Below are 23,964 nucleotides of genomic sequence, written 5' to 3' on the forward strand. Positions count from 1 at the left end.
TGAGCACATTTAGGTCAACAGACGAGCAGTGAGCAGTGAGCACATTTAGGTCAACAGACGAGCAGTGAGCACATTTAGGTCAACAGATGAGCAGTGAGCACATTTAGGTCAACAGACGAGCAGTGAGCACATTTAGGTCAACAGATGAGCAGTGAGCACATTTAGGAGAACAGACGAGCAGTGAGCACATTTAGGTCAACAGACGAGCAGTGAGCACATTTAGGTCAACAGACGAGCAGTGAGCACATTTAGGTCAACAGACGAGCAGTGAGCACATTTAGGTCAACAGACGAGCAGTGAGCACATTTAGGAGAACAGACGAGCAGTGAGCACATTTAGGTCAACAGATGAGCAGTGAGCACATTTAGGAGAACAGATGAGCAGTGAGCACATTTAGGAGAACAGACGAGCAGTGAGCACATTTAGGAGAACAGATGAGCAGTGAGCACATTCAGGTCAACAGACGAGCAGTGAGCACATTTAGGTCAACAGACGAGCAGTGAGCACATTTAGGTCAACAGATGAGCAGTGAGCACATTTAGGAGAACAGACGAGCAGTGAGCACATTTAGGAGAACAGACGAGCAGTGAGCACATTTAGGTCAACAGACGAGCAGTGAGCACATTTAGGTCAACAGATGAGCAGTGAGCACATTTAGGTCAACAGATGAGCAGTGAGCACCTTTAGGAGAACAGATGAGCAGTGAGCATATTTATGTCAACAGACGAGCAGTGAGCACATTTAGGTCAACAGACGAGCAGTGAGCACATTTAGGAGAACAGATGAGCAGTGAGCATATTTATGTCAACAGACGAGCAGTGAGCACATTTAGGTCAACAGATGAGCAGTGAGCACCTTTAGGAGAACAGATGAGCAGTGAGCACATTTATGTCAACAGACGAGCAGTGAGCACATTTAGGTCAACAGACGAGCAGTGAGCACATTTAGGAGAACAGACGAGCAGTGAGCACATTTAGGTCAACAGACGAGCAGTGAGCACATTTAGGAGAACAGACGAGCAGTGAGCACATTTAGGTCAACAGACGAGCAGTGAGCACATTTAGGAGAACAGACGAGCAGTGAGCACATTTAGGTCAACAGACGAGCAGTGAGCACATTTAGGTCAACAGACGAGCAGTGAGCTCATTTAGGTCAACAGACGAGCAGTGAGCACATTTAGGAGAACAGACGAGCAGTGAGCACATTTAGGTCAACAGACGAGCAGTGAGCACATTTAGGAGAACGGACGAGCAGTGAGCACATTTAGGTCAACAGATGAGCAGTGAGCACATTTAGGTCAACAGACGAGCAGTGAGCACATTTAGGTCAACAGACGAGCAGTGAGCACATTTAGGTCAACAGATGAGTAGTGAGCACATTTAGGTCAACAGACGAGCAGTGAGCACATTTAGGTCAACAGACGAGCAGTGAGCACATTTAGGAGAACAGACGAGCAGTGAGCACATTTAGGTCAACAGACGAGCAGTGAGCACATTTAGGTCAACAGACGAGCAGTGAGCTCATTTAGGTCAACAGACGAGCAGTGAGCACATTTAGGAGAACAGACGAGCAGTGAGCACATTTAGGTCAACAGACGAGCAGTGAGCACATTTAGGAGAACGGACGAGCAGTGAGCACATTTAGGTCAACAGATGAGCAGTGAGCACATTTAGGTCAACAGACGAGCAGTGAGCACATTTAGGTCAACAGACGAGCAGTGAGCACATTTAGGTCAACAGATGAGTAGTGAGCACATTTAGGTCAACAGACGAGCAGTGAGCACATTTAGGTCAACAGACGAGCAGTGAGCACATTTAGGAGAACAGACGAGCAGTGAGCACATTTAGGTCAACAGATGAGCAGTGAGCACATTTAGGTTAACAGACGAGCAGTGAGCACATTTAGGTTAACAGACGAGCAGTGAGCACATTTAGGTCAACAGACGAGCAGTGAGCACATTTAGGAGAACAGACGAGCAGTGAGCACATTTAGGAGAACAGACGAGCAGTGAGCACATTTAGGTCAACAGATGAGCAGTGAGCACATTTAGGTCAACAGACGAGCAGTGAGCACATTTAGGTCAACAGACGAGCAGTGAGCACATTTAGGAGAACAGACGAGCAGTGAGCACATTTAGGAGAACAGACGAGCAGTGAGCACATTTAGGTCAACAGATGAGCAGTGAGCACATTTAGGTCAACAGACGAGCAGTGAGCACATTTAGGTCAACAGACGAGCAGTGAGCACATTTAGGAGAACAGACGAGCAGTGAGCACATTTAGGAGAACAGACGAGCAGTGAGCACATTTAGGTCAACAGACGAGCAGTGAGCACATTTAGGAGAACAGACGAGCAGTGAGCACATTTAGGAGAACAGATGAGCAGTGAGCACATTTAGGTCAACAGATGAGCAGTGAGCACATTTAGGTCAACAGACGAGCAGTGAGCACATTTAGGAGAACAGATGAGCAGTGAGCACATTTAGGTCAACAGACGAGCAGTGAGCACATTTAGGAGAACAGACGAGCAGTGAGCACATTTAGGAGAACAGATGAGCAGTGAGCACATTTAGGTCAACAGACGAGCAGTGAGCACATTTAGGAGAACAGATGAGCAGTGAGCACATTTAGGTCAACAGACGAGCAGTGAGCACATTTAGGAGAACAGACGAGCAGTGAGCACATTTAGGTCAACAGACGAGCAGTGAGCACATTTAGGTCAACAGACGAGCAGTGAGCACATTTAGGTCAACAGACGAGCAGTGAGCACATTTAGGAGAACAGACGAGCAGTGAGCACATTTAGGTCAACAGATGAGCAGTGAGCACATTTAGGAGAACAGATGAGCAGTGAGCACATTTAGGTCAACAGACGAGCAGTGAGCACATTTAGGAGAACAGACGAGCAGTGAGCACATTTAGGTCAACAGATGAGCAGTGAGCACATTTAGGAGAACAGATGAGCAGTGAGCACATTTAGGTCAACAGACGAGCAGTGAGCACATTTAGGAGAACAGACGAGCAGTGAGCACATTTAGGTCAACAGATGAGCAGTGAGCACATTTAGGAGAACAGATGAGCAGTGAGCACATTTAGGAGAACAGACGAGCAGTGAGCACATTTAGGTCAACAGATGAGCAGTGAGCACATTTAGGTCAACAGACGAGCAGTGAGCACATTTAGGAGAACAGACGAGCAGTGAGCACATTTAGGTCAACAGATGAGCAGTGAGCACATTTAGGAGAACAGATGAGCAGTGAGCACATTTAGGTCAACAGATGAGCAGTGAGCACATTTAGGAGAACAGATGAGAGGAGAAACATTTCCATCTAAAGTAGAATCTCAGTAGAAGGTAATTGTGACTTAGCAGACAGTGTGTGTGTGTGTGTGTGTATGTCTGTGTGAGTGTATATCTGTGTCCCTGTGTGTTTGCATGCTTGTTAGTCTGTATGTCCCTGTGTGTTAGTGTGTGTGTGTGTGAGAGTGTATGTCTGTGTGTGTGTTAGTGTGTGTGGTACAAACAGACAGTGTGTGTGTGTGTATGTCTGTATGTGTGTGTGTGTGTGTGTTAGTGTGTGTGGTACTTACAGACAGTGTGTGTGTGTGTATGTCTGTATGTGTGTTAGTGTGTGTGTTAGTGTGTGTGTTAGTGTGTGTGTTAGTGTGTGTATGTCCCTGTGTGTTAGTGTGTGTGGTACTTACAGACAGTGCACCACCGTGCGTCCCTCTCCTCCATCATACTCCTCCTGCCATTTGTCCACCTGTCTGATGAGCTTGAGGAAGGAGCGTTTGGACATGGGCGTGTCTCGGTACATGGGCCAACCCAGGAACTGGAACTGTTGGACCATACGGCACCCGTCCTGAGGCTGGAGAGACAGACAGGTAGAAATAGGTTCATAACAGACAGACGGAAATATATTCATTAACAGACAGACAGGTAGAAATAGGTTCATAACAGACAGATATAGGTATTTTGGGTAGTTAGGATCAGGTAAGGTAGTTGGGGTCAGGTAAGGTAGTTGGGGTCAGGTAAGGTAGTTGGGATCAGGTAAGGTAGTTGGGGTCAGGTAAGGTAGCTGGGATCAGGTAAGGTAGCTGGGGTCAGGTAAGGTAGTTGGGGGTCAGGTAAGGTAGTGGGGGTCAGGTAAGGTAGTTAGGGTCAGGTAAGGTAGTTGGGGGTCAGGTAAGGTAGTGGGGGTCAGGTAAGGTAGTTAGGGTCAGGTAAGGTAGTTGGGGTCAGGTAAGGTTGTTGGGGTCAGGTAAGGTAGTTGGGGGTCAGGTAAGGTAGTTGGGGGTCAGGTAAGGTAGTTGGGGTCAGGTAAGGTAGTTGGGGTCAGGTAAGGTAGTTGGAGTCAGGTAAGGTAGTTGGAGTCAGGTAAGGTAGTTGGGGTGGGTCAGGTAAGGTAGTTGGGGTCAGGTAAGGTAGTTTGGGTCAGGTAAGGTATTTAGGGTCAGGTAAGGTAGTTAGGGTCAGGTAAGGTAGTTGGAGTCAGGTAAGGTAGTTAGGGTCAGGTAAGGTAGTTAGGGTCAGGTAAGGTAGTTGGGGTCAGGTAAGGTCGTTGGGGTCAGGTAAGGTTTTTGGGGTCAGGTAAGGTAGTTGGGGTCAGGTAAGGTAGTTGGAGTCAGGTAAGGTAGTTGGAGTCAGGTAAGGTAGTGGGGGTCAGGTAAGGTAGTTTGGGTCAGGTAAGGTAGTTTGGGTCAGGTAAGGTAGTTAGGGTCAGGTAAGGTAGTTGGGGTCAGGTAAGGTAGTTGGGGTCGGGTAAGGTAGTTGGGGTCAGGTAAGGTAGTTAGGGTCAGGTAAGGTAGTTGGGGTCAGGTAAGGTAGTTGGGGTCAGGTAAGGTAGTTGGGGTCAGGTAAGGTAGTTGGGGTCAGGTAAGGTAGTTAGGGTCAGGTAAGGTAGTTGGGGTCAGGTAAGGTAGTTGGGGTCAGGTAAGGTAGTTAGGGTCAGGTAAGGTAGTTGGGGTCAGGTAAGGTAGTTGGGGTCAGGTAAGGTAGTTGGGGTCAGGTAAGGTAGTTAGGGTCAGGTAAGGTAGTTAGGGTCAGGTAAGGTAGTTGGGGGTCAGGTAAGGTAGTTGGGGTCAGGTAAGGTAGTTGGGGTCAGGTAAGGTAGTTAGGGTCAGGTAAGGTAGTTGGGGTCAGGTAAGGTAGTTGGGGTCGGGTAAGGTATTTGGGGTCAGGTAAGGTAGTTAGGGTAGAGAGAGAGAGAGTGTGTGCGTACCCGTGCTGCGTTGTAGATCCGGAATATTCTACTGATTATGTCTTCCTCCAGGTCAGCTGATACAAACTCCACCTGGATTGGCCCGTGGCGATGCACCCCGTTCTCTGGCCAGTACTGAGGACAGAGCTAACACACACACAACGCACAGACAGGGCAGGGAGAGAATAAAACAACTTTTAGGTGGAACAGGTAGCAAAAGGTTTGATAAATATAAACATATCAACATAATGACTGTGTAATAACTCTTACAAACGAGATATCCGTGACCTTGGGGAAACGTAAGCTAAGAAACGGCACAAGGTCTTCTCTCTGACATTTCAAAAGGGAAGAAAAAAAACATCCGGGCAGGGTCCTCTTTAGACAGACAACTCTCCCAACAAATCAAAAAGGTTTTGTAATTGTGCTAACGTTTAGCTAGGACAACAAGCGGACTCAGCAGTGACGTAAAGAGTGACGTGCTTCTTATTTGACTCGTCCCAACTAACGACGGAACTTCTACGGATGTGTTAAGTTGGAAAATGATCTTACCTGACACTAACGACCTTACCTGACACTAAAGACCTTACCTGACACTAAAGACCTTACCTGACACCAACTACCTTACCTGACACTAACGACCTTACCTGACACCAACTACCTTACCTGACACTAACGACCTTACCTGACCCCCACTACCTTACCTGACCCCAACTACCTTACCTGACACCAACTACCTTACCTGACACTAACGACCTTACCTGACACCAACTACCTTACCTGACACTAACGACCTTACCTGACACTAAAGACCTTACCTGACACTAACGACCTTACCTGACACCAACTACCTTACCTGACACTAAAGACCTTACCTGACACTAAAGACCTTACCTGACACCAACTACCTTACCTGACCCCCACTACCTTACCTGACCCCAACTACCTTACCTGACCCCAACTACCTTACCTGATCCCAACTACCTTACCTGACCCCAACTACCTTACCTGACCCCAACTACCTTACCTGACCCCCACTACCTTACCTGACCCCAACTACCTTACCTGACCCCAACTACCTTACCTGACCCCCAACTACCTTACCTGACCCCAACTACCTTACCTGACCCCAACTACCTTACCCGACCCCAACTACCTTACCCGACCCCAACTACCTTACCTGACCCCAACTACCTTACCTGACCCCAACTACCTTACCTGACCCCAACTACCTTACCTGACCCCAACTACCTTACCTGACACCAACTACCTTACCTGACCCCAACTACCTTACCTGACCCCAACTACCTTACCTGACCCAAACTACCTTACCCGGCCCTAACTACCTTACCTGACCACAGCTACCTTGCCTTACACACCTGTCGACTGAATTATGTTTCCTACTATTTAATAAAATAATCTCATTTTAAGTGTTAATTTCTTAACTCATCAACATGTTTTTTAAAAGAGAACTTTTTTGTCGATCCAGTTGCCCAGATATGCATACGTGTGGACACGATCAATGAGGGCACCATCCAACGTACGTATACATAAATCATCAGATACATTTTTTATGTGATTTGGAGATGAACATAGACTTATAAAACCATCTAGAATACGAACTGATTAAGCCCCAACTCAAGCAACATTGAATTAGTTGACTTTTCCCATTAATTGGTGCTTGGTGCAGTCTTATATAAACTGCTAATATCTTTCATTCAGTGTTTTTTTTCCTCCTTCTCTCCTGTCACCCTTTCATGTGACAGGTATCAGTCTTCTCAACAAAAAAATACAAAAAAAAAATCCACCTTTTTTCTTTCTTTTTAAACCCCGAGAAAACCCAGAGTTTCTGTTTTGTAAAAAAGAATAGATGATCAAAAGATGTTCCAGAGGAGAATGGATGTGATACAGAACGTGGATGATCAACTCCTTGCTTTGACAGGTAAAAACTGTTAGAGTAGTAAACCCGAGAGGGACAGGCTCATCAGAGCAGGGAGATATCCATGTTCATTTACCCTCTCTGGAGAGACAGACAAGGTAGAAACAATACAACACCTGTACGTTACCTAGACAACATACACCTGTGTACTGTATAGTCAGTATATTACCGAGACAACATGCACACACAGCAGAAAAGTTGACACAGAGAAATGCAGTGCACATAGACACACACACACACACACACACACACGCTCAAACATCACACAGCATAACAAGCAGGCAAACACACATGCACTCTCTCTCTCACACACACACACACGCACACGCACAAGCACACATACACACACACACACACACAAACACACACGCACACGCACACGCACACACACACACACACACACACACACACACACACACACACACACACACACACACACACACACACACACACACACACACACACATATAAACAAAGAGATTGCAGAAATATAGGTGGAAGAAAAGCTCCTATCTCTGCCTCCTCTGAGAGCCAATCAGAACGACAAATTCAACAGATGCAAAACAAAGATACTGATGGAGCGAAAGTAACTCCAACTCCCTTCCTCCCTCACCTCTCTTCTTCTCTGCTCCCCTCCTCTCCCTTTCTCCCCCTCTCTTCTTCTCGCCTCCCCTCCTCTCCCCCCTCTATGCTTCTCTCCTCCCTCACACTCCTCTCTTCTTCTCTCCTCCCCTCCTCTCCTTTTCTCCCCCCTCTTCTTCTCTCCTCCCCTCCTCTCCCTTTCTCCCCCTCTTCTTCTCTCCTCCCCTCCTCTCCCTTTCTTCTCTCCCCCCTCTATTCTTCTCTCATCCCTCACACTCCCCTCTCTTCTTCTCCCCTCCTCTCCATTTCTCCCCCTCTCTCACTTCCTCTAATGTCCTTCCTCACCCTTTCTCCCCCTCTCTTCTTCTCCCCTCTCTCACCTCTCCCTTTCTCCCCCCTCTCTTCTTCTCTCCTCCCTCACCTCTCCCTTTCACTCCCCTCTCTCACCTCTCCCTTTCTCCCACCTCTTTTCTTCTCTCCTCCCTCACCTCTCCCTTTCACTCCCCTCCCTCACCTCTCCCTTTCACTCCCCTCTCTCACCTCTCCCTTTCTCCCCCCTCTCTTCTTCTCTCCTCCCTCACCTCTCCCTTTCACTCCCCTCTCTTCTTCTCTCCTCCCTCACCTCTCCCTTTCACTCACCTCTCCCTTTCACTCCCCTCTCTCACCTCTCCCTTTCTCCCACCTCTCTTCTTCTCCCCTCCCCTCCTCTCCATTTCTCCCCCTCTCTCACTTCCTCTAACTTCCTTCCTCACATCACTTTTTCTCTTTCCCGTCCTCTCAATCTCACCCCCCCACCCCCATCGCTCCACCTGAGCTACAGTGAGAATATTGAATGAAAGGCCCTGCCAGCAAGCGCGTGTGTGTCAGCTAGCCAGTCAGTCACCCAGGGAGAGAGGGGAGAGAGCAGCCCAGCCAGAGGCTTTGATCCCTGGGTGTGATGACAGGGCCTGGGGCCTGAAGGGCTGGAGCTCCCGGAGAGATCCTCCACAGATTTCTGTCTATCTATTTTATCTACCATCTATAATCCTGTCCTGTCTATGAGACTGATGTTGAACAGAGATCTATCTATAATCCTGTCCTGTCTATGTGACTGATGTTGATGTTGTACAGAGATCCATCTATAATCCTGTCCTGTCTATGAGACTGATGTTGAACAGAGATCTATCTATAATCCTGTCCTGTCTATGTGACTGATGTTGATGATGTACAGAGATCCATCTATAATCCTGTCCTGTCTATGTGACTGATGTTGATGATGTACAGAGATCCGTCTATAATCCTGTCCTGTCTATGTGACTGATGTTGTACATAGATCCATCTATAATCCTGTCCTGTCTATGAGACTGATGATGTACATAGATCCATCTATAATCCTGTCCTGTCTATGTGACTGATGTTGATGTTGTACAGAGATCCATCTATAATCCTGTCCTGTCTATGTGACTGATGTTGTACAGAGATCCATCTATAATCCTGTCCTGTCTATGTGACTGATGTTGATGTTGTACAGAGATCCGTCTATAATCCTGTCCTGTCTATGAGACTGATGTTGTACATAGATCCATCTATAATCCTGTCCTGTCTATGTGACTGATGTTGTACAGAGATCCATCTATAATCCTGTCCTGTCTATGTGACTGATGTTGAACAGAGATCCCATAGTGTCTGTTGGAATACAGACTGAACCAGGTTTTCCTCTAGGATTCTGCCTGTGCTGAGCTCCATTCCATTTCTTGTTTTATCCTGAAAAACTCCCCAGTCCTTCACAACTACAAGAACACTCAGAACATGATGCAGCCACCACTATGCTTGAAAATATGGCGAGTGGTACTCAGTAATGTGTTGTAATGCATTTGCCCTAAACATAACACTTTCTATTGAGGACAAAAAGTGAATTGCTTTGCCACATTTGTTGCAGTATTACTTTAGTGCCTTGTTGCAAACAGGATGCATGTTTTGGAATATTTTCTTTCTGTACAGACTTCCTTCTATTCACTCTGTCAGTTAGGTTAGTGTTGTGGAGTAACTACAATGTTGTTGATCCATCAGTTTTCTCCTTTCACATCCATTCAACTCCGCAACTGTTTTAAAGTCACCGTTGGCCTCCTGGTGAAATCCCTGAGCAGTTTCCTTCCTCTCTGGCAACTGAGTTAGGAAGGACGCCTGTATCTTTGTAGTGACTGGGTGTATTGATACACCATCCAAAGTGTAATTAATAACTTCACCACGCTCAAATGGATATTCAATGTTTGCTTTTTCTGTATTATTTATACCCATCGACCAATAGGTGCCCTTCTTTGCAACTGTCACGAATACTACCGAAGGTGGCTCCCCTTCCCGTTCGGGTGGCGCTCGGCGGTCGTCGTCGCCGGTCTACTAGCTGCCACCGATCGCTTTTTCCTTTTCGTTTATGTCTGTCTAATTGTTTTCACCTGTTTCTTGTTGAGGTGTTGGGAGGTGTACTATTTAGTTTCGTTTCGCCCGCTAGTGTTTGTGCGGGCTTATTGGTTGTCATGTTACGTCGGAGGTGGATTATTGATTTGGGGTTTTCGCTGTCCAGTTTATTTCACAGTGGTCTTTGGGTTGTGTTTGCGCCTGTGTTTTGGCGTCATCCCTTATGTACCTGTTCCTGTTTGACTGTGGACATTAAAACGTTTTTCCCGTGAACCTTCTGCTCTCTGCGCCTGACTCTACACCCATCATTCTCCTGACGTTACAGCAACCTCCTTGGTCTTTGTGGTTGAATCTGTGTTTGAAATTCACTGCTCGACTGAGGGATCTTACAGATAACTGTATGTGTTACAGAGATGAGGTAATCATTCAAAAATCATGTTAAACACTATTATCATTATTATTATTGCAGAAAGAGTCCACACAACTTATTATGGGACTTGTTATGAACATTTTACTCTTGAACTTAAAAAAACTTCAACATATCGAAAAACGTAATTCCACTTTGACATTATGGGGTATCGTGACATTATGGGGTATCGTGACATTATGGGGTATCGTGACATTATGGGGTATTATGTGTAGGCCAGTGATACAAAATGTCAATTTATTTCATAAAAAATTCAGGCTGTAACACAACAACAACAAAGTTTAGGGATATGAATAATTTGTGAAGGCACTGTATCCTATCCTATCCTATATATATATATCCTATATATCCTATCTATCCTATCTATCCTCTATATATATATATCCTATCATATATATCCTATCTATCCTCTATATATATATATCCTATCTATCCTCTATATATATATCCTATCTATCCTATCTATCCTCTATATATATATCCTATCTATCCTCTATATATATATCATATCTATCTATCCTATCTATCCTATCTATCCTATCATATATATCCTATCTATCCTCTATATATATATCCTATCTATCCTCTATATATATATCCTATCTATCCTCTATATATATATCCTATCTATCCTATCTATCCTCTATATATATATCCTATCTATCCTATCTATCCTATCCTATCTATCCTATCCTATCTATCCTATCTATCTATCATATCTATCCTATCTATCCTATCATATATATCCTATCTATCCTCTATATATATATCCTATCTATCCTATCATATATATCCTATCTATCCTCTCTTATCCAATCATATCTATCCTATCCTATCTATCCTATCCTATCTATCCTATCTATCCCATCCTATCTATCCTATCCTATCCCATCCTATCTAATCTATCCTATCCTATCTATCCTATCTATCCTATCCTATCCCATCCTATCTATCCTATCTATCTATCCTATCTATCTATCCTATCTATCTATCCTATCTATCCTATCCTATCTATCTATCCTATCTATCTATCCTATCTATCCTATCCTATCTATCCTATCTATCTATCCTATCTATCCTATCCTATCTATCCTATCTATCTATCCTATCTATCCTATCCTATCTATCCTATCTATCCTATCCTATCTATCTATCCTTTCTATCTATCCTATCTATCTATCTATCCTATCATATCTATCCTATCTATCCTAGCTATCCTATCCTATCTATCTATCCTATCTATCCTATCCTATCTATCCTATCTATCTATCCTATCCTATCTATCCTATCTATCTATCCTATCTATCCTATCCTATCTATCCTATCTATCTATCCTATCTATCCTATCTATCTATCCTATCTATCTATCTATCCTATCTATCCTATCCTATCTATCCTATCATATCTATCCTATCTATCCTATCTATCTATCCTATCTATCCTATCCTATCTATCCTATCTATCTATCCTATCCTATCCTATCTATCCTATCTATCTATCCTATCCTATCTATCCTATCCTATCCTATCTATCTATCTATCTATCCTATCTATCCTCTATATATATATCCTATCTATCCTCTATATATATATCCTATCTATCTATCCTATCTATCCTATCTATCCTATCATATATATCCTATCTATCCTCTATATATATATCCTATCTATCCTCTATATATATATCCTATCTATCCTCTATATATATATCCTATCTATCCTATCTATCCTCTATATATATATCCTATCTATCCTATCTATCCTATCTATCCTATCCTATCTATCCTATCTATCTATCATATCTATCCTATCTATCCTATCATATATATCCTATCTATCCTCTATATATATATCCTATCTATCCTATCTATCCTATCATATATATCCTATCTATCCTCTCTTATCCAATCATATCTATCCTATCCTATCTATCCTATCCTATCTATCCTATCTATCCCATCCTATCTATCCCATCCTATCTATCCTATCCTATCCCATCCTATCTATCATATCCTATCTATCCTATTTTATCTATCCTATCCTATCTATCATATCTATCCTATCCTATCTATCTATCCTATCTATCTATCCCATCTATCCTATCCTATCTATCCTATCTATCCTATCCTATCTATCATATCTATCTATCCTATCTATCCTATCCTATCTATCCTATCTATCTATCCTTTATATCCTATCCTATCTATCCTATCTATCATATCCTATCTATCTATCCTTTCTATCTATCCTATCTATCATATCCTATCTATCCTATCTACCCTATCTATCCTATCATATCTATCCTATCTATCCTATCTATCTATCCTATCTATCCTATCTATCCTATCCATCCTATCTATCCTATCTATCCTATCCTATCTATCCTATCATATCTATCTATCCTATCCTATCTATCCTATCCTATCCTATCCTATCTATCTATCTATCCTATCTATCCTCTATATATATATCCTATCTATCCTCTATATATATATATCCTATCTATCTATCCTATCTATCCTATCTATCCTATCATATATATCCTATCTATCCTCTATATATATATCCTATCTATCCTCTATATATATCCTATCTATCCTATCTATCCTCTATATATATATCCTATCTATCCTATCTATCCTATCCTATCTATCCTATCCTATCTATCCTATCTATCTATCATATCTATCCTATCTATCCTATCATATATATCCTATCTATCCTCTATATATATATCCTATCTATCCTATCATATATATCCTATCTATCCTATCCTATCTATCCTATCTATCCCATCCTATCTATCCCATTCTATCTATCCTATCCTATCCCATCCTATCTATCCTATCTATCCTATCCTATCTATCCTATCTATCCTATCCCATCCTATCTATCCTATCTATCTATCCTATCTATCTATCCTATCTATCCTATCCTATCTATCTATCCTATCTATCTTATCCTATCTATCCTATCTATCCTATCCTATCTATCCTATCTATCTATCCTATCTATCCTATCCTATCTATCCTATCTATCTATCCTTTCTATCCTATCCTATCTATCCTATCTATCCTATCCTATCTATCTATCCTTTCTATCTATCCTATCCTATCTATCCTATCTATCTATCTATCTATCCTATCCTATCTATCCTATCTATCCTATCCTATCTATCCTATCCTATCTATCCTATCTATCATATCTATCCTATCTATCCTATCATATATATCCTATCTATCCTCTATATATATATCCTATCTATCCTATCTATCCTATCATATATATCCTATCTATCCTATCCTATCTATCCTATCTATCAAATCCTATCTATCCCATTCTATCTATCCTATCCTATCCCATCCTATCTATCCTATCTATCCTATCCTATCTATCCTATCTATCCTATCCCATCCTATCTATCCTATCTATCTATCCTATCTATCTATCCTATCTATCCTATCCTATCTATCTATCCTATCTATCTTATCCTATCTATCCTATCTATCCTATCCTATCTATCCTATCTATCTATCCTATCTATCTATCCTTTCTATCCTATCCTATCTATCCTATCTATCCTATCCTATCTATCCTATCTATCCTATCCTATCTATCTATCCTTTCTATCTATCCTATCTATCCTATCCTATCTATCCTATCTATCTATCTATCTATCCTATCCTATCTATCCTATCTATCCTATCTATCCTATCCTATCTATCCTATCCTATCTATCCTATCTATCCTATCTATCTATCCTATCCTATCCTATCTATCCTATCTATCTATCCTATCCATCTATCCTATCTATCATATCTATCCTATCCTATCTATCTATCTATCCTATCCTATCCTATCTATCCTATCTATCCTATCTATCCTATCTATCTATCCTATCTATCCTATCTATCTATCCTATCCTATCTAATCTATCTATCTATCTATCTATCCTATCCTATCTAATCTATCTATCCTATCTATCCTATCTATCTATCCTATCTATCCTATCTATCTATCTATCTATCTATCTATCTATCTATCTATCCTATCTAATCTATCTATCTATCTATCTATCTATCTATCTATCTATCTATCTATCTATCTATCTATCTATCTATCTATCTATCTATCTATCTATCTATCTATCTATCTATCTATCTATCTATCTATCTATCTATCTATCTATCTATCTATCTATCTATCCTATCCTATCCTATCTATCCTATCTATCCTATCTATCCTATCTATCCTATGTATCCTATCCTATCTATCCTAGCCTATCTATCCTATCCTATCTATCTTATCTATCCTATCATATCTATCCTATCTATCTTATCTATCCTATCATATCTATCCTATCTATCTTATCTATCCTATCTATCTATCCTATCTATCCTATCCTATCTATCCTATCCTATCCTATCTATCCTATCATATCTATCTTATCTATCTATCCACTCTTATCCAATCATATCTATCCTATCTATCTATCCTATCCTATCTATCCTATCATATCTATCCTAACTATCCTATCATATCTATCCTATCTATCCTATCATATCTATCCTATCATATCTATCATATCTATCCTATCATATCTATCCTATCTATCCTATCTATCCTATCCTATCTATCCTATCCTATCATATCTATCCTATCTATCTATCTATCCTATCATATCTATCCTATCTATCCTATCATATCTATCCTATCTATCCTATCCTATCTATCATATCCTATCTATCCTATCCTATCTATCCTATCTATCCTATCATATCTATCCTATCCTATCTATCCTGTCATACCTATCCTATCTATCTATCCTATCCTATCCTATCTATCCTATCCTATCTATCCTATCATATCTATCCTATCCTATCTATCATATCCTATCTATCCTATCATATCTATCCTATCTATCCTATCATATCTATCCTATCATATCATATCTATCCTATCTATCCTATCCTATCTATCCTATCATATCTATCCTATCTATCCTATCCTATCTATCCTATCATATCTATCCTATCTATCCTATCGTATCTATCCTATCTATCCTATCCTATCTATCCTATCATATCTATCCTATCTATCCTATCATATCTATCCGATCTATCCTATCATATCTATCCTATCTATCCTATCATATCTATCCTATCTATCCTATCATATCTATCCTATCTATCCTATCCTATCTATCCTATCCTATCTATCCTATCTATCCTATCCTATCTATCCTATCATATCTATCCTATCCTATCTATCCTATCATGTCTGTCCTATCTATCCTATCATATCTATCCTATCCTATCTATCCTATCATATCTATCCTATCCTATCTATCCTATCATATCTATCCTATCCTATCTATCCTATCCTATCTATCCTATCCTATCTATCCTATCATATCTATCCTATCCTATCTATCCTATCTATCCTATCTATCCTATCTATCCTATCATATCTATCCTATCTATCTTATCATATCTATCCTATCTATCCTATCTATCCTATCCTATCATATCTATCCTATCATATCTATCCTATCTATCCTATCATATCTATCCTATCTGTCCTATCTATCCTATCATATCTATCCTATCTATCCTGTCATATCTATCCTATCCTATCTATCCTATCATATCTATCCTATCTATCCTATCATATCTATCCTATCTATCCTATCCTATCCTATCTATCCTATCTATCCTGTCCTATCCTATCTATCCTATCATATCTATCCTATCTATCCTATCATATCTATCCTATCTATCCTATCATATCTATCCTATCCTATCTATCCTATCATATCTATCCTATCTATCCTATCATATCTATCCTATCTATCCTGTCCTATCATATCTATCCTATCTATCCTATCCTATCTATCCTATCATATCTATCCTATCATATCTATCCTATCATATCTATCCTATCTATCTATCCTATCATATCTATCCTATCTATCCTATCATATCTATCCTATCTATCCTATCTATCTATCCTATCCTATCTATCCTATCTATCTATCCTATCCTATCTATCCTATCTATCCTATCTATCCTATCCTATCTATCCTATCTATCCTATCTATCCTATCCTATCTATCCTATCTATTCTATCCTATCTATCCTATCTATCTATCTATCCTATCTACCTATCCTATCCTATCTATCCTATCCTATCTATCCTATCATATCTATCCTATCTATCTATCCTATCTATCTATCCTATCATATCTATCCTATCTATCCTATCATATCTATCCTATCTATCTATCATATCTATCCTATCTATCCTATCATATCTATCCTATCTATCTATCCTATCTATCTATCCTATCCTATCTATCCTATCTATCCTATCTATCCTATCTATCTATCCTATCTATCCTATCTATCCTATCATATCTATCTATCCTATCCTATCTATCCTATCTATCTATCCTATCTATCTATCCTATCATATCTATCCTATCTATCTATCCTATCCTATCTATCCTAGCTATCTATCCTATCTATCCTATCATATCTATCCTATCTATCTATCCTATCTATCTATCCTATCCTATCTATCTATCCTATCTATCTATCCTATCCTATCTATCTATCCTATCTATCCTATCCTATCTATCCTATCTATCTATCCTATCTATCTATCCTATCCTATCTATCTATCCTATCATATCTATCCTATCATATCTATCCTATCTATCTATCTATCTATCCTATCCTATCTATCCTATCCTATCTATCCTATCCTATCTATCCTATCCTATCTATCCTATCTATCCTATCCTATCTATCCTATCCTATCTATCCTATCTATCCTATCTTATCTATCCTATCATATCTATCCTATCATATCTATCCTATCTATCTATCCTATCATATCTATCCTATCTATCCTATCATATCTATCCTATCTATGCTATCATATCTATCCTATCTATCTATCCTATCTATCCTATCTATCTATCCTATCATATCTATCCTATCTATCTATCCTATCTATCCTATCATATCTATCCTATCCTATCTATCCTATCATATCTATCCTATCTATCCTATCATATCTATCCTATCTATCTATCATATCTATCCTATCCTATCTATCCTATCATATCTATCCTATCTATCTATCCTATCATATCTATCCTATCTATCTATCCTATCCTATCTATCCTATCATATCTATCCTATCTATCTATCCTATCGTATCTATCCTATCGTATCTATCCTATCCTATCTATCCTATCTATCTATCCTATCCTATCTATCCTATCTATCCTATCATATCTGTCCTATCATATCTATCCTATCATATCTATCCTATCTATCTATCCTATCATATCTATCCTATCTATCTATCCTATCCTATCTATCCTATCATATCTATCCTATCATATCTATCCTATCTATCTATCCTATCATATCTATCCTATCTATCTATCCTATCATATCTTTCCTATCTATCTATCCTATCCTATCTATCCTATCATATCTATCCTATCTATCTATCCTATCTATCCTATCATATCTATCCTATCCTATCTATCCTATCATATCTATCCTATCTATCTATCATATCTATCCTATCCTATCTATCCTATCTATCCTATCTATCCTATCATATCTATCCTATCTATCTATCCTATCATATCTATCCTATCTATCTATCCTATCTATCCTATCATATCTATCCTATCTATCTATCCTATCTATCCTATCATATCTATCCTATCTATCCTATCCTATCTATCCTATCCTATCTATCCTATCGTATCTATCCTATCTATCCTATCATATCTATCCTATCTATCTATCCTATGTATCCTATCTATCTTATCTATCCTATCATATCTATCCTATCTATCCTATCTATCCTATCATATCTATCTATCCTATCATATCTATCCTATCATATCTATCATATCTATCCTATCATATCTATCTATCCTAGCTATCCTATCTATCCTATCATATCTATCATATCTATCTATCCTATCATATCTATCATATCTATCTATCTATCATATCTATCTATCCTATCTATCCAATCTATCCTATCATATCTATCATATCTATCTATCCGATCATATCTATCCTATCTATCCTATCATATCTATCCTATCATATCTATCCAATCCTATCTATCCTATCCTATCTATCCTATCTATCCTATCATATCTATCCTATCTATCTATCCTATCTTATCTATCCTATCATATCTATCCTATCTATCCTATCTATCCTGTCATATCTATCTATCCTATCATATCTATCCTATCTATCCTATCATATCTATCCTATCATATCTGTCTATCCTATCTATCCTATCCTATCATATCTATCTATCCTATCATATCTATCATATCTATCTATCTATCATATCTATCTATCCTATCTATCCAATCTATCCTATCATATCTATCATATCTATCTATCCTGTCATATCTATCCTATCTATCCTATCATATCTATCTATCCTATCATATCTATCCTATCTATCCTATCATATCTATCCTATCATATCTATCCTATCCTATCTATTCATATCTATATCTATCTATCTATATCTATATCTGGTGCCTGATATCCCTCCTTATTATTGTCATGTCTGTATCTATATCTGGTTCCTGATATCCCTCAGTATTATTGTCATGTCTGTATCTATATCTGGTGCCTGATATCCCTCAGTATTATTGCCATGTCTGTATCTATATCTGGTGCCTGATATCCCTCCGTATTATTGTCATGTCTGTATCTATATCTGGTGCCTGATATCCCTCAGTATTATTGTCATGTCTATATCTATATCTGGTGCCTGATATCCCTCAGTATTATTGTCATGTCTGTATCTATATCTGGTGCCTGATATCCCTCAGTATTATTGTCAGGTCTATATCTGGTGCCTGATATCCCTCAGTATTACTGTCATGTCTGTATCTATATCTGGTGCCTGATATCTCTCAGTATTATTGCCATGTCTGTATCTATATCTGGTGCCTGATATCCCTCAGTATTATTGCCATGTCTGTATCTATATCTGGTGCCTGATATCCCCTCAGTATTATTGTCATGTCTGTATCTATATCTGGTGCCTGATATCCCTCAGTATTATTGTCATGTCTATATCTGGTGCCTGATATCCCTCAGTATTTTTGTCATGTCTGTATCTATATCTGGTGCCTGATATCCCTCAGTATTATTGCCATGTCTGTATCTATATCTGGTGCCTGATATCCCTCAGTATTACTGTCATGTCTGTATCTATATCTGGTGCCTGATATCCCTCAGTATTATTGTCATGTCTGTATCTGGTGCCTGATATCCCTCAGTATTATTGCCATGTCTATATCTAGTGCCTGATTTCCCTCAGTATTATTGCCATGTCTGTATCTATATCTGGTGCCTGATATCCCTCAGTATTATTGTCATGTCTGTATCTATATCTGGTGCCTGATATCCCTCAGTATTATTGTCATGTCTGTATCTATATCTGGTGCCTGATATCCCTCAGTATTATTGTCATGTCTGTATCTATATCTGGTGCCTGATATCCCCTCAGTATTATTGCCATGTCTGTATCTATATCTGGTGCCTGATATCCCCTCAGTATTATTGTCATGTCTGTATCTATATCTGGTGCCTGATATCCCTCAGTATTATTGTCATGTCTATATCTGGTGCCTGATATCCCTCAGTATTTTTGTCATGTCTGTATCTATATCTGGTGCCTGATATCCCTCAGTATTATTGCCATGTCTGTATCTATATCTGGTGCCTGATATCCCTCAGTATTACTGTCATGTCTGTATCTATATCTGGTGCCTGATATCCCTCAGTATTATTGTCATGCCTGTATCTGGTGCCTGATATCCCTCAGTATTATTGCCATGTCTATATCTAGTGCCTGATTTCCCTCAGTATTATTGCCATGTCTGTATCTATATCTGGTGCCTGATATCCCTCAGTATTATTGTCATTTCTGTATCTATATCTGGTGCCTGATATCCCTCAGTATTATTGTCATGTCTGTATCTATATCTGGTGCCTGATATCCCTCAGTATTATTGTCATGTCTATATCTATATCTGGTGCCTGATATCCCTCAGTATTATTGTCATGTCTATATCTGGTGCCTGATATCCCTCAGTATTATTGTCATGTCTATATCTGGTGCCTGATATCCCTCAGTATTATTGTCATGTCTGTATCTATATCTGGTGCCTGATATCCCTCAGTATTATTGTCATGTCTGTATCTATATCTGGTGCCTGATATCCCTCAGTATTATTGCCATGTCTGTATCTATATCTGGTGCCTGATATCCCTCGGTATTATTGTCATGTCTGTATCTATATCTGGTGCCTGATATCCCTCAATATTATTGTCATGTCTATATCTGGTGCCTGATATCCCTCAGTATTATTGTCATGTCTATATCTGGTGCCTGATATCCCTCAGTATTATTGTCATGTCTATATCTGGTGCCTGATATCCCTCAGTATTATTGTCATGTCTATATCTGGTGCCTGATATCCCTCAGTATTATTGTCATATCTATATCTGGTGCCTGATATCCCTCAGTATTATTGTCATGTCTGTATCTATATCTGGTGCCTGATATCCCTCAGTATTATTGTCATGTCTGTATCTATATCTGGTGCCTGATATCCCTCAGTATTATTGTCATGTCTGTATCTATATCTGGTGCCTGATATCCCTCAGTATTATTGCCATGTCTGTATCTATATCTGGTGCCTGATATCCCTCAGTATTATGCAGGCAAGGTGATATTGACACGTGATATTGACAATGCCTTTGTCCTTGAGGGGTGTGTGTGTTGTGATTCCTTGTGCATGTGTATGTGTATCTGTGTGTGTGTGTGTGTGTGTGTGTGTGTGTGTGTGTGTGTGTGTGTGTGTGTGTGTGTGTGTGTGTGTGTGTGTGTGTGTGTGTGTGTGTGTGTGTGTGTGTGTGTGTGTGTGTGTGTGTGTGTGCGCGCGCATGTGCTTATGTGTGTCTTTGTGTGTGTGTGGAGTTGTGAGTCCTTGTGTTCCAGGCCTTTTGTAGACACACAAAGTAATTCTTGTATTTTTCTGGGAATCTAATTCACATGTCTTTGAGCTGGACTCTGGGGTACAAGGTCCTGTTCAAGGAATCTACCTTCAGATGCTGTCTATTTCACAGTCCATTTCAGACAATGCACTAACTCCCATAGAACTGTTTGTGTGTGTGTGTGTGTGTGTGTGTGTGTGTGTGTGTGTGTGTGTGTGTGTGTGTGTGTGTGTGTGTGTGTGTGTGTGTGTGTGTGTGTGTGTACCTGTGCAGGGTCAACATCATTGAGCATCACTATGGAGGTACTGTGGTAATCCAACACCAGCCTCCAGAAATCCTTCACCGTGTTGGGCAGAGGATGCTGGGTCACGATGAAGGCTGACGGCTGCTTATAACTCTACATGAGGCAGGGGGGAGAGAGAAAGAGAGAGAGGGATGGAGGGAGAAAAGAGAGAGAGGGTTGGGTGGGGTAGAGAGAGAGAGAGGGAGAAAAGAGAGAGAGGGTTGGGTGGGGTAGAGAGAGAGATGGAGGGAGAAAAGAGAGAGAGGGTTGGGTGGGGTAGAGAGAGAGATGGAGGGAGAAAAGAGAGAGAGGGAGAGAGGGATGGAGGGGGTAGAGAGGGATGGAGGGGGTTGAGAGAGAGGGATGGAGGGGGTAGAGAGAGATGGAGGGAGGGGGTAGAGGGAGAGGGATGGAGGGGGCAGAGAGAGAGGGATGGAGGGGTAGCGAGAGAGGGATGGAGGGGGTAGAGAGAGGGATGGAGGGAGAAAAGAGAGAGAGGGAGAGAGGGATGGAGGGGGTAGAGAGGGGTGGAGGGGGTAGAGAGAGAGGGATGGAGGGGGTAGAGAGAGGGATGGAGGGAGAAAAGAGAGAGAGGGAGAGAGGGATGGAGGGGGTAGAGAGGGGTGGAGGGGGTAGAGAGGGATGGAGGGGGTAGAGAGAGAGGGATGGAGGGGGTAGAGAGAGAGGGATGTAGGGGGCAGAGAGAGAGGGATGGAGGGGGTAGAGAGAGAGGGATGTAAGGGGTAGAGAGAGAGGGATGGAGGGGTAGAGAGAGAGGGATGGAGGGGGTAGAGAGAGAGGGATGGAGGGGGTAGAGAGAGGGGGATGTAGGGGGTAGAGAGAGGGGGATGTAGGGGGTAGAGAGAGAGGGATGGAGGGGGTAGAGAGAGAGGGATGGAGCGAGTAGAGAGAGAGGGATGGAGGGGGTAGAGAGAGAGGGATGGAGGGGGTAGAGAGAGGGGGATGTAGGGGGTAGAGAGAGAGGGATGGAGGGGGTAGAGAGAGAGGGATGGAGGGGTAGAGAGGGATGCAGGGGGTAGAGAGAGAGGGATGGAGGGGGTAGAGGGAGAGGGATGTAGGGGGTAGAGAGAGAGGGATGTAAGGGGTAGAGAGAGAGGGATGGAGGGGGTAGAGAGAGAGGGATGTAAGGGGTAGAGAGAGAGGGATGTAAGGGGGTAGAGAGAGGGGGATGTAGGGGGTAGAGAGAGAGGGATGGAGGGGGTAGAGAGAGGGGGATGGAGGGGGTAGAGAGAGGGGGATGTAGGGGGTAGAGAGAGAGGGATGGAGGGGTAGAGAGAGAGGGATGTAGGGGGTAGAGAGAGAGGGATGCAGGGGGTAGAGAGAGAGGGATGGAGGGGGTAGAGAGAGAGGGATGGAGGGGGTAGAGAGAGAGGGATGGAGGGGGTAGAGAGAGAGGGATGGAGGGGGTAGAGAGAGAGGGATGGAGCGAGTAGAGAGAGAGGGATGGAGCGAGATAGGGAGAGAGGGATGGAGGGGGTAGAGAGAGAGGGATGGAGGGGGTAGAGAGAGAGGGATGTAGGGGGTAGAGAGAGAGGGATGGAGGGGGTAGAGAGAGAGGGATGGAGGGGGTAGAGAGAGAGAGGGATGGAGAGGGTAGAGAGAGAGGGATGGAGGGGATAGAGAGAGAGGGATGGAGGGGATAGAGGGAGAGAGGGATGGAGGGGGTTGAGAGAGAGGGATGGAGGGGATAGAGAGAGAGGGATGGAGGGGGTAGAGGGAGAGAGGGATGGAGGGGGTTGAGAGAGAGGGATGGAGGGGGTAGAGAGAGAGAGGGATGGAGGGGGTAGAGAGAGAGGGATGGAGGGGATAGAGAGAGAGGGATGGAGGGGGTAGAGAGAGAGAGGGATGGAGCGAGATAGGGAGAGAGGGATAGAGGGGGCAGAGAGAAAGGGATGGAGGGGGTAGAGAGAGAGGGATGGAGGGGGTTGAGAGGGATGCAGGGGGTAGAGAGAGAGGGATGGAGGGGGCAGAGAGAAAGGGATGGAGGGGGTAGAGAGAGAGGGATGGAGGGGGTTGAGAGGGATGCAGGGGGTAGAGAGAGAGGGATGGAGGGGGTA

At 41.7% G+C, this 23,964-nt stretch overlaps 1 protein-coding gene across 1 annotated transcript in view; it reads right to left on the reverse strand.

Moving 5' to 3' along the window:
* The window catches only part of LOC129813672 (receptor-type tyrosine-protein phosphatase mu-like), a 652,787-nt gene that overhangs the window by 4,442 nt on the left and 624,381 nt on the right, over window positions 1-23,964 (reverse strand). Inside the window, exons 32-34 of the mRNA XM_055866071.1 lie at window positions 21,869-22,000; window positions 5,218-5,343; window positions 3,701-3,864 (exon numbers count right to left, since the gene is read on the reverse strand). Coding sequence (XP_055722046.1) covers window positions 3,701-3,864; window positions 5,218-5,343; window positions 21,869-22,000 — 422 coding nt within the window. The remainder of the gene's footprint in view (window positions 1-3,700; window positions 3,865-5,217; window positions 5,344-21,868; window positions 22,001-23,964) is intronic.

This window comes from Salvelinus fontinalis, chromosome 17, assembly GCF_029448725.1.
Source record: "Salvelinus fontinalis isolate EN_2023a chromosome 17, ASM2944872v1, whole genome shotgun sequence".
Lineage (NCBI taxonomy): Eukaryota > Metazoa > Chordata > Actinopteri > Salmoniformes > Salmonidae > Salvelinus > Salvelinus fontinalis.